Source organism: Ursus americanus, chromosome 10 (assembly GCF_024610735.1).
Source record: "Ursus americanus isolate L20-20 chromosome 10, mUrsAme1.1.p, whole genome shotgun sequence".
Taxonomy (NCBI): Eukaryota; Metazoa; Chordata; class Mammalia; order Carnivora; family Ursidae; genus Ursus; species Ursus americanus.
In genome coordinates, this window is record NC_142136.1 from 76,141,281 (window position 1) to 76,159,695 (window position 18,415).

The window sequence follows — 18,415 nt, forward strand, 5'->3', positions numbered from 1 at the left end:
AGGAAGCCTGGACTGAGGTTCAAGGGGAAGGAAGGAAGCCATGGGGGGGCGGGGTGTAGGTGAGTGAGGGTGACAGGCCCAGAGAAAGCCGGGAAGAAAGAGCTGAGATGAGGTGGGGTTGGGTAGGAAGGCAACAGGGCTGCAGGGCCTTTGAAGCCCCATCAGACATCATTCAAATCATTCAGATGTGTTGAGAAGGTTTGATTTTCTAAGGGCTCACTCTAACCATGGCATGGAGGTGAACAGAATACAAGAAGGAACAATGCAAGAAAAGCTGCATATGGGCCAAGATTTTGTCTCTGTTCCCCATGCTTAGAATAGTGCCTGGCACAAAGCAGGCAATCAGAAAATGTTTACTAAATGAGTGAGCAAAGGAATGAATGAATATGTAGAATGGATTGGAGGAGGGTCGGTGTGGGGAGAGCAGATGGGAGGTGGATGAGGTAATTCAGGCACAAGACTTACTGGGAGACAGGTCAACTGAGGGAGGGAAGCAGGCTCCTCGCTGCTGTAAGTGATGCCTCTGCTTCCTGAAGCAGGTGCCCACGCCCCTCTTTTTACTGCCACGCCCCCAACCCTGCCCCTGTTTCCCCTCTCTCTTCTGAATGCATCATTAAAGAATGGGGATTTGTAACTTTCCCTAACTCATTTGTTCCTAAAGCAAGAAACAGCCATTCTGAAGTCCTCAAAGAATTTTTTTTATTATCAGTAGAAATAGGGAAACAAGGCTTGTTTTTTCATGTGTTTCAGCCTATCCTCTACACTTTGATGGGCTGACATATTCAAAAGACTGTGGTAAAATTCATTCCCACTATAACAGAAAGCCAAGAGAAAGGCCTGTGTGGGGACCCAGGGCAGTCTGCCACAAGGGCACCCTGGGCCACTTTGGCATGATGCTTATTTTGAGTTAAAAGCAATCCAAACCCAGCAGATTCAGAAGTGATTTACCTCCCCCTCAGCTGCCTGCCTGTACCAGGAAGAAAGCTATTAACAGATTCCTCTTTACCTAAGAAACTTACCTGCCTAACAGAGCAACCTTTGTTTTCCAAACATCTCCTCTCACCTCCCAAAGGGTTTTCCTTCCCTTTGTATCCTCAGACCCCTACCCCTCTCCTTAGCTCATATAAGCTTCATGTTGCCTCACTATCTTTGGAACTTCCATGTCTGTGTGGAGTCCCCTAATGTATGCTATTAAGTTTTATTTTCTCCCATTCATCTATCTTGCGTCAATTTCATTCCTAGTCTAGCTAGAAGGACTCTGAGGGTAGAAGGAAATTATTCCTCCCCAACACCTGTCTTGATATTTTTAATAATTATTAATTACCACCCATTCCTGTATGCCAGGGATTTTCCTCTTTTTAAAAATGATCACATATAAAAGTATGTTTTTGTAGAACTGTGGAAAATACCAAAGCAATTGCTGCTGCTAACATTTTGCTTCCAATTTTTTCCCAAGCACTTTTATGTTAAAAAATGCAGTGTCGGGGCGCCTGGGTGGCACAGCGGTTGAGCGTCTGCCTTCGGCTCAGGGCGTGATCCCGGCGTTGTAGGATCGAGCCCCGCATCAGGCTCCTCTGCTATGAGCCTGCTTCTTCCTCTCCCACTCCCCCTGCTTGTGTTCCCTCTCTCGCTGGCTGTCTCTATCTCTGTCGAATGAATAAATAAATAAAATCTTTCAAAAAAAAATGCAGTGTCTACTCTGTTTATATTAATTGTAGTTAGTGATCTAGTTGATTTTAACTTTCTCATTTCATGCAAGTTTTGTTTCCAATCCTTTTTTGTTGCTTTTTTTTTTTCCTCTCCTTTCTTACCTTCCCTTGGGCTGAAGAACTTTTCTCTATTTTCTCAACTGCTATTCTGATAGTTTACAAGTTAGAAATTGTATTTCTATTCTTTCAGTGGATACCCTTGTTTTAGCATACATATTTACATTTTTTCTAACAAAATTATTCACTATTTATTTCCAGCTTGTGAATAAAGAAGCTTTTTTCCACAAAAATGAATACACTTTTTAGAATCTCTAAAAGTCAGAGAGAGAGTTTTACTTGAGCCCAAGTTAGGACAGCTGCAGGAAAACACATTCTTCGCAGGGAAGAATGTGCCCTGGAGAATGAACAGTTTTACAGAATTATATATTTTTTGCATCTTATAAAAGCTCAAAAGATTATAGATGAGCATAGAGTCAGAAATCACAAGTTTTAACCTCAAGAAAGGCAGAGAGTAGGAGCGTTGATCAATATCTTAAGGACAGGATGGTTTGCCTTTCGGCTACTCATTTACAAAGTAGGTGCACAACGTATGCTTGGTGGGCCATAAATCAGACTATACAAAGTTTATGTACAGTCATGCTGACTTAAAAAGAAATCTAAAATGGCTTTCCTCATATCTCAGGCCTTTAGAGAATTTTTTTTTCCTCTCATCAAGCTTAACATCTAATTACCTATATGTCCCATCCACTCCCTCATCTGGTTATCACTTTATAGCTTTCCTTTTACTCCTTTTTCTTTTTTTTTAAGATATTATTTATTTGACAGAGAGAGACACAGCGAGAGAGGGAACACAAGCAGGAGGAGTGGGAGAGGGAGAAGCAGGCTTCCCACTGAGCAGGGAGGACCCTGGGATCATGACCTGAGCCAAAGGCAGACACTTAACAACTAAGCCACCCAGGCACCCCTCCTTTTACTCTTTTTTAAACACAAAAAAAAGTTGTTTTAGGTTTTTACATTAGTTACAATTAAATTAACAAACATACTTTACCAATGCCTGTATTCACCACTGTTTCTTGTTTTGTACACCTTTCTTCTTTCTGATCACTATTCTATGTGCTCAAATACGCACCTAATAGCTCTTTCAGTGAGAGTCTGTAGGCGGTAAGCTTTCTTAGTTTGCATGTGGATTGCCTTCACTCTTTTTATTGTGGCAGAATATACACAACATAAAAATCTACCTTTTATATGCGGGCAGGTCGGGGGCATTAAGTACATTCACTAAGGTCACCACCAACCATCTCCAGAACTTTTGCGTCTTCTGCAGCTGAAACTCCATACCCATTAAACAATAATTCCCATTTCCCCTCCCCCCAGTCCCTGGTATCCTCCATTTTTCTTTCTGTCTCTATGAATTTGACTCTTCTAGGTACCTCCTATAAGCAGAGTCACACATTATTTGTCCTTTTGTGACTGGCTTATTTCACTTAAGCATAATGACTTCAAGATTCATTCATGTTATAGCATGTGTCAGAATTTCTTTTCTTCTTAAGGCTGAATGATATTCCACTGTACGTATATATCACATTTTGTTCATCCATTCATCTGACCATGGATACTTGGGTTGCTTTTGTAACCAAACTCAAGGGGCTCACTGCTTGGGGTGCATTAAATTGAACACAACCCAAGGAAGTGTTGAAAGCAAAGGACTTTTATTACTTATTATAGGGAAATAGCTCTCAAAGCACTGTTTTCCCGTGGAGGTACTACAGGAAGTTGTATTTGGCGTCTTAGGTGGTGGGGTCAGGGAGCTTGTATATACATTAAGGAAACTATACACGGTCTATTATTTAGGCACTTTAGTTCACTTGCACATACCTAGCATGTCAACATACATTGTATGTTCATAAAATGGTGGGAAACCCTGCCCAAACAAGGAATTCTTAGTATTATAATGAGCTAAAGGTAACTTTGGGACAACTCAGAGGGACTTCTGGGTAGATCCTCAGCTCCAAACCACCTCAAACTCACTCACATAAGGGCTATCAGGCAAAACACCTAGCTAGGCAGCTCCTTACTGGGAAATGCTGGTTCTGCAAAACAAAACATATTTCTTCCCTGCTTTGGTCCTTTCCTCTTCCTCCCTTCTGCTGATAGCTTTCAGCCCTCTGACCTAAATAACTCCCTATTGCATTCTAGCTAACGAAGGCCCGAGTCTCCTGAGAAGGTGGATGCAGTTGACTGAAGGCCCATGAGGTCAGCTAGCAGGCATTCTGGTGCCGATTCTTCAGATCCCGTGGAGGTCTTTACCATCTCAAGAGACTTGGAATCTAAAATTCTAACCTGAAAATCTAAAAAGAATCTTTATTCTTCATGTTAGTGATTTCATTAGGTACATTTGGTGATTATATCTTTAGGACAGTGCTGATTAACTAGTTGGGCTACAGGTTCCTTTGAACGATAAGCAAGCTTTCCCATCCCCTGGGCCTGGGCCAATGTGTTCCTTGGTTTGTCCAGCCATGCCTGGGGATGATGTGTTAGGAACTGTTAGGAACTGAGAGGATGGATGTTTGGATGGTGTCTTCATTTCCACCTTCAACAACTGTGAATAATGCTGCTATGAACATGGGTGTACAAATATCTATGTGAGTCCCTGCTTTCATTTCTCTGGGGTATATACCAGAAGTAGATTGTATGATAATTCTGTGGTTAATTTTCTGAGGGATTGCCATGTGTTTTCCACAGCAGCTACACAATTTTATATTCCCACCAGCAACACACAAGGGTTCCAAATTTCTTCATAACCTCAAAATGTTATTTTCTGCTTTTGTTGTTGTTGTTGTTTGTTTTGTGATAGCCATGCTAACGGGTGTAAAGTGGTATCTCATTTTTGTTTAGTTTTGCATTTTCCTACTGATTAGTTCATTGAGTGTCTTATCAGTTATTTGTATATATCTGTTTGGAGAAATATCTGTTCAAATCCTTTGCCCACTTTTTAATGGAATTGTGTTGTTTTGTTGTTGTTGAGTTGTAGGGGTTCTTTACACATTCTTTATATCAATCTCCTATCAGATATAAGATTTGCAAATATTTGCTATTACATTAATTGTCTTTTAGAGTTGTCTTTACTCTTTTTTAAAGATTTCATGTATTTGACAGAGAGAAAGAGCGAGCACAAGCAGGGGGAATGGCAGGCAGAGGGAGAGGGAGAAGCAAGCTTCCCACAGAGTAGGGAGCCAGATGCAGGGCTGGATCCCAGGACCCTGGAATCATGACCTGAGCCAAAGGCAGATGCTTAACTGACTGAGTCATCCAGGTGCCCCAATTTGTCTTTACTCTGCCTATAAAATTTAAGGATATTAATTATTTTCCCTCAGCACTTTGAAAATATTACTTCATTGTCTTCTGGCATTCGTTATCGCTGATTAGAAGTCAGCTGTCTGTCTAATTAGTGTTCCTTTGGTAATTTGACTTTTATGCCTGGAATTCTGTTAGAGTTTTCTCTTTATCCTAAATGTTCAATAGTTTCACTACTCTGTGTCTAGGGAAAGATCTATCATTATTTATCCTGGTTGATATTCAAGTGACCCTTTACCATAACGACTTGTTTTTCTTCAATTCTGAAATTGATGTCTTCAAAACTTGTTTCAATATTCTTCTTAGTCTCTTCTGGAACTTTTAATAGAAATTTATGTTGAAGCCTGTGAGTATGTGTTTTTCTATGTGTTTTTCATGCTTAAAAAGAACTGTTGTGTTTTGCATGAATTTTTCAGCACTGTCTTCCAACTTGCTAAGCCCCCTTCCTCTGGTATCCAGATTACATTTATTTTTTCTATTGAGTTTTTAATTTTAGAAGAATATTTGATTATTCTGAAGATTCCTAAATGGTTATTTTTCAAATCCACCTGCTCTTTTTCCATTTTTATTTATTATTTTTTGTATTTCACAATTTTTTGTTTTATTTAGATAGAAGGTATTCATTCTTTTACCTCCTTGCCATATACTGTTTGAGAAGTCTTTTTAAGACTGCTTCATAAAATTAATTTTATTTTGAGTGAATTCAAGTTCTGATTGTTTTTTGTTTGTGTTCTTAGTTTTAGATTTCTTTGTGGGTTTTGGCATTGTTATTTGATTCTGAATTTGCGAGTTTGTGTTTTTTTCTTCTTCACTCTTTCCATATCTATATCTACCTGGTTTCCATAAACCCTGTCTGATGGTTCATAGATGCTTCAAGCTTCTCTTATTCTTCTCCAGCTTTTAGTTCAAAACTAAAACTTAAAATGGCATTTTGAGGTTCCCGGCTGGTGGTAATAATAGAGATACCATATATTCAGTCACAAGGCCAGGGGGAGCTGCAGTATGTCCTCCAGTCTCTGTTAAAAGCAATGATCCTAGGGGTTGAGCATTTTTTTCTGCTTCCTTTATTGAGGGCTAGGGAGGATAGAAGTTGGGAATGGAAGTTTGAGCCTCAGTTTGTCTGACTGGTTTTCTATTTTTAGACTTATATTTATTATTGCTATGTTTTTGGAGCAGTGTTGAGTATGTCAAAGTTGATCAGAAGTCCTATATAGCTTTCTTATCATTTTCTTCACTGCCACACCCAAATTCAGGCCTCCATACCTCTTGCTTATATGACTGCAACAGCATCCTAACCGGTTTCTCTGCCTCTAGTCTTTTTTCCTCCAATCCATTCTTCCCACTAAGGCCAGGGGTATTGTTATAAAATGTAATTGCACTCACATCACTACCTGCTTAAAGTCTTTAAATGATACTCCATTGTCACAATCAGTAACAGAGATGGTATAAAATCACCAGCCCAACATGGACAAGGAAAGAAGGAATTTAAATTGCTGGCTCTTATTGATTATAGGCAAAGAAACATTAATTCATGTCTAGTCATTTAAGATAGACTGATTCTCATAAATTAAAAATAAAAATAAAAAAGAACATAAGAAAAGATAGAAACATTCTCAAAAGAATGCAAATGTTACTACCTCCCTGAAAAATGTGCATCCTCACTGGATTGATCTCAGGACAAAGTAATAGATCAGAAATATTCTCTAGATCCCATATAGAATCAATACCTTCTTAGAACACGTGACAATCATTTAGAAATCAAAAACTAATGTGATCTGGTTGGTGACTTCAAAAGTTAGGAAGAATAGGTATATCACAACAGAAGCCTTCAAATGTCCATTCAAGAAATAGTTATTGAGTATTTCCGATTTGCAAGGCACTGTAGAGAAAACAGGATTTGTAAAATACCTTCTACTTTCAAGGATTTCACAAGGTAGTAGGCAAGGTGACATTTACAATTACCATAAAAAATATGTGTGTTGTTGTGGGATGGATTGTGTTCCCGAAAAACATGCTGAAGTCCTAACCCCCCTGCTTTAGAATGGGACCTTATTTGCAAATAGGATTGCAGATGTAGTCAGTTAAGATGAGGTAATACTGGAGTAGTAGGGTGGACACTTAATCCAATAAAGACATTGAGATACAGACACAGGAAGGGAAAACATCATGTGACAATAGAGGCAGAGATTGGAATGATCTAGCTGACGCCAAGGAATGCTGAGGACTGATGGCTACTACTAGAAGCCAGGAAATGGGCAAGGTTTAGCCCCTCTAGTTTTCAGAGGGAGTGCGGCCCTTTTGTCACCTTAAGACTTCTAACCTTCAAAACTGTGAGACAATAAATTTCTGTTGTGTTAAGCCATCAGTTTATGGTACTTTGTTATGGCAGCCCTAGGAAACTTATACATGTATCGTAAACAAAATGGCACAACAGAAATGAATCATTTCCAGATTAAGAATGGCTGTTGGAAGATATGGCATTTGTGTATAATAGTATACACAAATAGTATAGTGTATAACTATAGTAGGATGATTTTTATACACATATATGGCAGGATGGGAAAAGGCTTTAAGTTTTGGTCTTCATGTCAATCCAAATTCCAGCCTGAAGCCTAACCCTCCTAAGCAGCCTCTCTGGAAAACAAGTGGAATTTGATTCACTTTAATGCCTTTAACCTACTGTCAATTTTGCCACTAACTAACATGACTTTGAAGATACACAATCTGGGAGGACAAAATATTTCACACATTCTTTATTATTTCTAACACTGTTGTGCTGTGGTTAAATATTATTTGCTTTCACTACCTTTATATCACACTGTAAAAGGGGGAAATCCGCTTTGAGACCTTAATGAGCAGTAGCTAATTAAAATCTTAGTCTAACTAGAATAGACATGATAGTAACTGGAAATGCGGCTTGGAATTACTTGTAATGCTTCTGACCTTGTATTATGATGTCTTCACAGTGATGCTTCTAGGTTGTTATGACCACAGGCATTATTTAGCGAAATTCTCCAGTTGTAAATAAACTCTCGAAATTTCGGTAGTCGTTTTGGGGACAGGTTGTTGCTCCCCTTCTGGGTTTCAAATCAAACTGACAGACACCACACGGCTTCCATCCTAAATCACAGACAGCTACCAGTTCCACCTTCGAAAAATGATAGCGTCCTGGGGTCCTCCAGGCGCCTCCTTCTCCTGGGGAGGAACGCTCAGTAAGGGGTTTTCATCTGTCAGTTCTGCCTGAAGCATGGAGCAAATTACTTCAAAGTACAGGGGTTCTTAACCTGAGAACCACACCGGAATCACTGGAGGAGCTTATAACAATATACATTTCTTGCCCACACGTTGGTTGGGGCACGGTCTGGTCCTGTTTGAAAATGGGCCCCAACTGGCTCAGAGGCCGAAGGACCCCGGGAGAGTAAGTTCTGTACGGAGAGGCCAAGGCCCACGAATTAGCCAAGGAATCATTTCCAGCAGCCTCCCGACGTGAGACGCGATCCACAAAAGCCGCTTCCTCTCCCGTTCAGGGACCAAGGAAGCGCCCTCCGTCTCGGGGACCACTCCAGACTCGCTTCCTCCTCTCTTCCCCCAACCTCCTCCCACTGGGCGATTCCGCCACGCCCCAAGGGCTGTCCCCAACGGAGGCCCCGCCCCCACGCTCGGGCCCCGCCCCCGGAGGCGCGGCGCGGGCTGCGGCGGACGGAGGCGGGGCGGGCGTGGGCGCAGGGGTGGGGGGAGGGCGGGGGGCGGTGGGATGCAGGGCCGGGGCGGGACCTGGCCAGGCGCGGCGAGGGGAGGAGTCGTGGAGGGGACTCCCATCTTCTCTTCGGCGGGCTCTGTCTCGGAGGCGGGGCACCTCGGCGAGGAGCGGCCGGGAGCGCCGGGAGCGCCGGAATCGCCGCCGCCGCCGCCGCCGCCGCCGGGGGCCTGGCGCTCCCCTCTACAGTGGGGCGCTGGGTGCAGCAGCCGCCAGAGGAACATGGCGCCGTGGACGTTCTGGCGCTGCTGCCAGCGCAGCGTGGGCTGGGTGCCGGTGCTCTTCATCACCTTCGTGGTCGTCTGGTCCTACTACGCGTACGTGGTGGAGCTGTGCGTGTGTGAGTACCAGGCGGGGGCGGGGGCCGGGCCGGGCGAAAGGCCGGGCCTCTGCGCCCCGGGCCCGCCGGACTGCGCCTGCCTTTGCCGGGCCGCGGGGGTCCGGCCCAGGCCCGGGGGGAAGCAGGCCGCCGCGCTCGTGGCTTTGTCACCGTGGTGCGGTGCGGCGCGGCCTTCCGGCGTGCGCGACACCCGGCGTCGAGCCGCGCTGCTCGGGCCGAGATCCGGGCAGAGCTAGGCGGTGATAGCGTCCTGGGGTCTGCGGTCCGCCGCGGGCGTCTCGTTCTCCTGAGGTGGAATGCTCTGAGACGGGTTTTCCTCGAATGGAAGAGCCGAGCTTCGTGGAAGTTTTGTGTGTGTGTGTTTGTGTGTGTGTGCTGCAGTCTTTGCTTTTGTTAATGTTTTAAAATAAAGAAATCTGTTCCTCCTAGATTGCCTCAACAGCGCGAGTAGAAAACCGTGTTACCTGAAGAGCTGCTGGTGGGTGGGGGAAGGCAGGTGGTCTTTTCGTTGTCGCCTGCTGTCGGCAGGTTAGCCATAGGAGACAGATGAGCGAGCGCCCGCTTCTGATTTTTGGTGGCACTGACCCATTTTCAAGTTCATTTCTTTCGAGTCTGAATCCAGTAACGTACACAAAATGTTTTGTTAAGACCGAAAGAATGAGTGAGCTGAGATCTAGCCCGATTCTTTTTTTCTTATCTGTTTATTATGGAGGTTTATATTTTTTTCATTCTCAGATTTTAAGGTTTTGTTTTATTTTCGTTACTGCCAATTCAGTTTCTCACCAGGTTCCCTGGGATAAGAAAGGAGTAACACCGCGGTACCCTTCAAGGATTTAAAGATACTGATTTGAATAAGGTAGCCGTTAAGATTGAAGGAAATTGCTTGTCCTCAAAACACTGTTTGAGGGCTCCTGTTGTGTTTGTAATAGTGACTGGTTGCACTGCCTTAAGTTAATTGTTCATAGGCTTTGAGTGTTCAGCTATTTTAGGGTTATTTTAGCCTTCCGCTTCTGTGTATGTCTGCTCTTTATACCAATTCTTCGTGATAACTTAGGACCAAATGGTAAGTGGTGTTTGTAAAAACAATCCCTTGGTATCCCAGAATGATCTAGTTTTAGTCTTCAGACCACAGCTCTCTAAAGGGCCCTTATTATATACACTTTTAAAAAAAGAGCCACATGAGGTAGATTCATACTAATAGTATGAAATGAAAAGAAGTTGTACCACCCACTCCACTTGCAAGTGGCGGAATCCAGACTTCTCCAGTTGTGGGCGGCTCTGGATTTGTACAACTGTCAAATACTTGGTTAAAACTGAGTTCTGCACATGAAAGAGAAAGCTTTGGCTTAGAAAGTTTGAGGGTAGGTTTTTAAATGAAAATAACCTCCTTCAAGAAAATAATATTGTACCTATAGAATATTTAATTTTAAGGAAAACTATCCCTGCAAATGGGCCCAGAATAAATTAGTCGTGGAATACATTTCCGCATAATAGTGGAGTTAATCTGTTGAATGTTATTGAATAATAATGTTTGAATCAATGAAAATTGACTAGATTTAGGTGTTTTTTGAAACTACTTCCAAAAAATGACAGTGATCATAGGATTCTCATCAGTTTATGATGGTACTTGATCTTAATTACTCTGAAGTGGGTTTTTTTTCCAAAAGTTGGACCAGTCTTACTTAATTCTGTCAGAAGATTATTCCTACCCTATCCTAATTACATAGTAGTTTTGAAGTAAAGCTTCTGAAGGAACACTAAAAATGTGCATTTATGTTGAAATCGCACAGCCTAACCTATAGATGGTTTTTGTCAAAAAAAATCAAAAGGTGAGATTAAACATAAGGAAAGGGAAATGAATATGAACTGGGAAGTGCTATGTGCTAGTGCGGATGGAGGAGACATTTTATTCATTCTTTTCTTTAATCCTCAATATCTCCGAGCATAGGTATCTTCTACAGATGTAGGAAATGAGACTCTGAGCAAATAGGTCCTTGGTTAGGTCGTATAATTATTGAGTGGCTATTGCACTGTGATCCACATCTTTACACTGTACATGTAACTTTTAGTGAGTCATTGGAACTGTAATTGTTCCATGATTGGGGGCAGGTAGTGGGTGGGGTTAAGTTGTTCCCCTTTTTGTAAATCATGACTTCAGTTAGGCTTTAGGCCCATCCTTTAGAGATCATACCCCAGGATTTCATTAAGTTAAAATGTTCTGCAACAATTAGGGCCCAATGCTTGACAGAATTTTAAAATATTCAGTAGTGAAAGGTCTTGTATAGGGCCTGCACTTAATACTTCTGAGTTATCTGAGGTTAACTAGGTAGAATTTGGGAGGTCCTGCAGTATCACTGGACTGTATGAATCAGCATAAAAGCTCATTCACTTTCACAGTAAAACTGTCTTTTAAACTACTTCTATATATTTATGTTTTCATAACACAGACCCTCCCACTGGAATATGTCAATGTATAACTTTGCTATAAATTAAGTGAAATGTGAGTGTAGCTTAAAGTGCTGTTTTAGCATTATTTACAATAGCCAAACTATGGAAGCAGCCCAAGTATCCATCGATTGATGAATGGATAAAGAAGAGGTAGTATAGGGCGCCTGGGTGGCTCAGTTGGTTAAGCATCTGCCTTTGGCTCAGGTCATGATCCTAGGGTTCTGGGCTCGAGGCCCTGGTCCGCCTCCCTATTGGGCAGGAAGTCTGCTTCTCCCTCCCTGCATGCACTCTCCCTGCTGCCACCGCCCCCCCCCCCCAGTTGGCTAACTGAACATAATACGAAAAATTTTAAAAATTAAAAAAATAAATATATTTTCAATTCTTAAAAGTGTACAGTTGATGAGCACTGAGTAATATGTGGAATTGTTGGATCACTATATTATACACCTGAAATTAATATAAAACTATATGCTAACTACACAAAAATAAAGTGCTGTTTTAATAATTTTTATAGAATTTTCTTAGCTTCTGGTATTTTTTAAATCAAACTAGATAGGAGAGGATGATTATAATTACATCTTTATTGTGTTAATTTATTTAGTGCTCATATAAATGTCCAAAGAGTTAAATAATTTGTCCAAGGTAATAAAACTAGTAAATGACATCATCATTAGAAGTCAAGTGGTTTGGCTCTAGAGCCCATGCTTTTAAAATTAACTACTATGCAAGACTAGTCTACTTAGTTATTCCTTTTCAGCCTCTGTAACTTATATATAACTTATATATGTTGTAACATAACATATATAAGTTATATGTTATAACTATAACCACATACACACATATAAAATGTGTACTTCTGTTACTGGAAGGAGTAATATTGAAGACAAAATTGAATAAGAAGTAATGAATCTAAAATGGCCATCTCACAGGGGAGAAGTAATGATTAAGTAATTAATAATATCGGTGCTTGACATTAAACTGAAATCCTCTTTTTTTAAAAAAAATTATATATTTTTAAGATTTTATTTATTTATTTGTCAGAGAGGAAGGGAGCACAAGCAGGGGGAGCAGTGGGCAGAGGAAGAAGCAGGCTCCATGCTGAGCAGGGAGCCCAATGTGGGACTCTATTCTAGGACCCTGGAATCATGACCTGAGTCAAAGGCAGACACTTAACTGACTGAGCCATCCAGGCGTCCCTGAAATCCTCTTTTGATTTTCTCCCGAGGTTGATATTTAAACATATGAATTTATGGGTGGATTGACCAAATTTTACACTTCAGTCAAGACGGTTATTTTTGAGGAAAGTGCTAATTCAGGTTCCCAGGGTTTTATCAGGACATCTTGTTCAGGTCATTTATAGTTGTCAGTAGTAGATGTGTACCTCTTATTTGACATGTGGAGGACCTCAGAGCCCAAAGAGATTTTAGAGATGATCTAATCCATTTATTTTACTTCTGAGAAAACTGTTGTGTGGAAGAGCTATGTGGTTTGCCCAAGGATGGGTATGCCTCTTACCTCTTTTCAGAGAGATGTATGTAGAGTAGAAATGTTACCTCTGAGACTATATAGCTAATATTCCTATGTCTCCTTCCAATTTCTTCAAATTTAGAATGAGACAAGCTTAAGTATCCACACTGAGCACAGTGTCTTGCCAGAGTTAATTCCAGTGTTTTTTATTGGTTTCAAAACAACCAGCTTTTGATTTTATTGATTTTTCTCTATTATTTCATTTTCTTTTTCATTGATTTCTTGTATGATATGCATTGTTTCTTTCCTTCTTTTACTCTGGATTTAATTTGCTCTTTTTCTAGTTTCTTAATGTGGAAACTGAAGACACTGATTTGAGTCATTTCTTATTTGTTTAGTCCTGTAAATTTACTCCTAAATACTGCTTTATTCACATCCCATCAATGTTGATATATTGTACTTTCATTTTCATTCAATTAAAATTGTTCTCTAAATTCACTTTGGATTTCATCCTTTGACCCATGGGTTATTTTAGGAGTATGCTAATTTGAGTTATTGATACCTTTTTGTTTACTAATTTTGAATTTAATTCCATGTGGTCAGATACCTTGCATAACTTGAGTCCTTTAAAATATACTCAGGCTTGTTTTATGGCCTGAAATGTGGTCTGTAGTAGAAGCATTTCATGTGCATCTGAGAAAAATGTATTCTGTTGTATTCAGCAGTGTATTTCGCTAATTGTTGTTGGGTAGAGTTTTCTATTATGTCATAATGTGCCATAGATGTCAAGGCAAGTTGGTTGACAGTGTTGTTCAAGTTTCCTATGTTCTTGCTGATTTTTTTTTTTTTTAAGATTTTACTTATTTATTTGAGAGAGTGAGCATGAGCGGGGGATGGGGGGGGTGGGGGAGGGGTAGAGAGAGAGAGGGAGAAGCAGACTCCTCCTGAGCAGGGAGCCTCATGCAGGGCTCAATCCCAGGACCCCGGGATCATGACCTGAGCCAAAGGCAGGCACCTAACCAACTGAGCCACCCAGGCACCCTGCTAATTTTCTGTTTGTTCTATTGATTAATTATTGAGAGAGGTATAACTATAATTATGGATTTGTGTCTTTCTCTTTGTCGTTCTGTCCATTTTTGCTTCATGCATTTTGCAGCTCTGTAATTAGGTGCATACAATGTTTAGGATTATAGTATTCTCTTGGTGAATTGACCCTTTGTCATTATGAAATGACTTTCTTACTCCTGGTGATATTATTTGCTTTGAAATCTAGTTTGGTAGATATTAACATGCCCACTAATCTTCCTTTTGATTAGTGTTAGCATGGAAGGCCTTTTTCTGTCCTTTTATTTTAACCTTTATATTTAAAATGCATTTCTTGGGGCACCTGGGTGGCTTAGTCAATTAAGCATCCAAGTCTTGATCTCAGCTCAGGTCTTGATCTCAGAGTTTTGAGTTCAAGCCCCGCATTGGACTCCAAGCTGGGCATGGAGCCTACTTGTAAAAAAAATGCATTTCTCAAAAGCAGCCTATAGTTGGGTCTTGTTTTTAAATTCAGTCTGAACATCTGTGGCTTTTTTTTTCTTCCTTTTTTTGTTTTTTTCTTTTTTTGTTTATTGAGTTACATTTGACATATAACATTATATTAGTTTCAACTGTACAACACAATAATATATAAATGTACTTGCTATAATGAAATAAGATGATCACCGCAGTAAGCCTGGTTAACATCCATCATCCACACATAGTTACATATTTTTTTTCCGTTGTGTTGAGGACTTTTAAGATTTACTCTCAGCAACCTTCAAATACACAACAGTATTATCAATTATAGTATATTCTCTTTTAATTGGGGTGTCTCAACCATTTACATTTAATGTAATTATTGATATAGTTAAGTTTAAGTCTTAACCATTTGCTGTTTTTTTAATCTGTCCTATCCTATGTTCCCTTTTCCTTCTCCTTCTGCCTTCTTTTGAGTTATTGAATGATTTTTGACTTTTGAGTTATTTTTTATGATTCTATTTTCTCACTTTTGTTGGCTTATTAGTTGTAACTCTGTTATTTTAGTGATTTGCTTTAGGGTTTATAGATTACATCTTTAATTTATCATAATCTACCTTCAAGTTTTATACTATTTCACATATAGTACCTTATAAAAACACTCTTCCAGTTCTTCCCTCCCAGCCTTATATGCTATTATTATGAGAAAATAATTTTTTATGTTTTTTTATTTTTATAATTTTTTATATTTTTATATTTTAAATTATATTATGAAACTTACTGTATTGGTCTTATTTTGTTTAAACCATTTATTATCTTCTAAAAAGATTTAAATAATATAAAAACAAATCTTATATATTTACCCATGTTGTTACCATTTCTGGTACTTTCCTTTTTTGTAGATCCAGATTTGCTTCTCATGTCATTTCCCTCTACCTGAGGGCTTTCTTTCTCTTTTTCTTTTTCTTTTCTTTTTTTTTTCTTTTCTTTTCTTTTTTTTAAGATTCTATTTATTTATCTAACAGAGCGAGAGAGCACAAGCAGGGGAAACAGCAAAGGAAGAGGGAGAAGCTGGCTCCCCGCTGAGCACAGAGCCTGATGATGATGATGATGATGATGATGATGATGATGATGCCGGGGCTCCATCCCAGGACCCTGGGATCATGACCTGAGCCGAAGGCAGATGCTTAATCATCTGAGCCACCCAGGCGCCCTTGAGGGCTTGCTTTAACATTTATTATAAGGCATATCACTGTTGATGAATTATTTTCAGCTTTTGTTTGTCTAAAAACATTTTTATTTAACCTTTTTAAATAAAAAACTTTATAACGTATAATTTACATACCATAAAATTCACTCATTTGAGATGTACAATGCAATGGTTTTCAGTAAACTTACCGAGTTGTGCTGTTATAAGACCATTCATTTTTAGAACATATCAGTCACTTTTGTCAGATCCCTCATACCTAATAATGGTTAATTCCTGTTCCCAGCCCCAGGCAACCTCTAATATGTGTTCCCTATCTGTATGCCTTTCTTGGACATCTCATGTAAATGGAGTCGTAAGTGGTCTTTTGTGTTTCGTGTCTTTTACATGTTTTTGAGGTTTCTCTGTGTTGTAGCATGCATTGATATTTCTCCCCTTAATCTCTACTTCACATCTAATTTGTATTTTTCTGATTTTAAAATATATTTACATCTTTATTTAATAATATTATTTCTAGTAAGCCTCCACAAATCATTTGTGCATTGAATTAGAATATAAATAAAAAGTGTGTACTATTTTATTATATCACATTTAAGTATTTGAAAAATCCTGCTTACAAGATTTCAGTATGTTTGGGTCTTGCTCATCTTTGCATCTACTAGAGAGTCTAATTACTAATAAACATTCAATTAATATGTGTTGAATAGAAGCATACAGTCATAAACTCTCTTGAATCGTGTTTGAATATGTTAGAACAAACATCCACTGTAACAATATTAATGAAAGTTTGATTACCAAACATATATTTCAGTAGTCTTCAGGGTTAAAGGGTAGATAGATGATCTTGCTTATTGGTTATAGAGTCTTTGTTTTGGATAATAAATCAATGATGCTTTGAAATTATACTGATATTATTTAGAAAAAAAAAATCTGGCTGCCTATATCTCATCCCCAGTGGTTGATATAATTATAGGAAAAGTTAAGATGTGAATTAGGATATTTTTAAAAACCTTCTTATTTTGTTATTTCCTATCTGTTTTCAGATGCTGGAGTGTAGTAATTTTCTATATAATTTGCCTTTCAAAGCTATAGTGCCCTGCAAACCTTTTTATTTGCATTCTAAAATTATCCCAGCCTTCTTTCCTTTTTTTCTTTTTCTAAAGAACAGATTTTTTTTTCTTTTGACTGCTAGTGAATTAATCTGCTTTTATGTTATTTTTTGTTGATACCAGAAAGCAAACTGGTCTGAGAGAGCTCTATAAATATATATCCCAAAAAACCTAACCCAAATGAACAAAAAGAGCTTTTATATTTTCTTCTACATAAACTGAATCTTCTTTGGTTCTTCACTGTTTCTAATAAGACAAGATAGATGAAGGAAAAGGTGCTGGACAACTTAAAAACCATGGCAGACTATTTGGAAGAAGACCATTATACCTTAGTGATACAAATAAAACTTTCCTTTTCCCCTGGCCTCTTCTAGTTTGTGGCAAAGATATAGCATGCTAAACTCCAGACTAACCATCTACTTGATATCTCTACTTGGATATCTAATAGGCATCTCAGAGGTGCCACGTCCAAAACAAAAACTCCTGAGTGATTTCTCTCTCCGCCCTCTCCCCCAACTCCTCCTACCCTAGCTCAGTAAATGAGTTTCATCCTTCTAGTTTCTTGGTTGAAAAATCTTCCCATATCCAATTAATCAAGAAATCCTGGCATTAAATCCAGCTGCTTACCACCACCATGGCAACTATATTCGTTCAGGCCACTATAATCTCTGTCTTGTGGAGCAGCTTGAAAAATATGAGCACAATAATTTGTACCTCCTCCCATCAAGATGAGGAGTCTTTTTGCCCACCAGTGAATCTGAGCTGGCCTTGTACTTGGCTTTGATCGATACAATGTGGTGAAAGTGATGTGTGAGATCTGGAGCCTTAGGCCTCAAGATAGTATGGCCCTTCTGCCTTAACTCTTTTGAAACTGGTTGCCATGTAGGGGAGTCTGGGCTAGACTATGTGGTGAGAGAGGCCCGGCCAAGATGAGGTAAGTGCCAAAGCCCCTGATGTGTGGATGAGTCCGTCTTACCTGCCCCAGTTGAACTGCCAGTTGACTACAGCTAGTAGAAAAAACAGTCCAGCTGATTATAGCCTGAACCATTGACCCACACAGTTACAGGAAATAATACTTGGTGGTGGTTTAAAGTAACTAAGTTCTGGGTGGTTTTCACATTATCTATATCCTTGTAGTGCTATACTCTTATATTTTATCTCTCCCTCCTCAGTCCACCCCCATCCTCACCCTGTACCTTGTCCATTCTGCACAGAGCAGCCAGAATAGTCCCTTTAAAATCAATACCAGATTGGTCAATCCTCTTCTGAAAACCTTGGCTAGCTTCCTGTCTTGTTCAGTGGAACACCTAAAGTGTTTACCATGGACTCCTCCCCTCATTACTTCTCTGACATAATTTCCTCTCCACTCTTCCTTTGTTTCTACAGCTGTCACACACTGGCCTCCTGGCTATACTTTAATACTTGAAGAATGATCTTCATAAAGTAACTAACCTCTCTGAACTTGTTCCCAAGCTATAAAATGGAATAATACCTGTTTTACAAAATAATGTAAAGTTCTTA

General features: G+C 39.6%; 1 protein-coding gene across 5 annotated transcripts in view; it reads left to right on the forward strand.

Annotated features, from left to right (window-relative positions):
* Positions 1-8,899: 8,899 nt before the first annotated feature.
* The window catches only part of ZDHHC20 (zDHHC palmitoyltransferase 20), a 70,771-nt gene continuing 61,255 nt past the window's right edge, over positions 8,900-18,415 (forward strand). For 3 of the 5 annotated variants that reach the window (XM_045797106.2, XM_045797107.2, XM_087865239.1), the window contains exon 1: positions 9,037-9,160. Coding sequence is in view for 2 of the 5 variants with exons in the window: in XM_045797108.2 (XP_045653064.1) it covers positions 9,043-9,160 (118 nt within the window). In the remaining 3 variants the exon portion in view is untranslated. Of the gene's footprint in view, positions 9,161-18,415 lie in introns of all 5 variants that reach the window. The other 2 variants (XM_045797108.2, XM_087865240.1) reach the window with 1 other exon arrangement.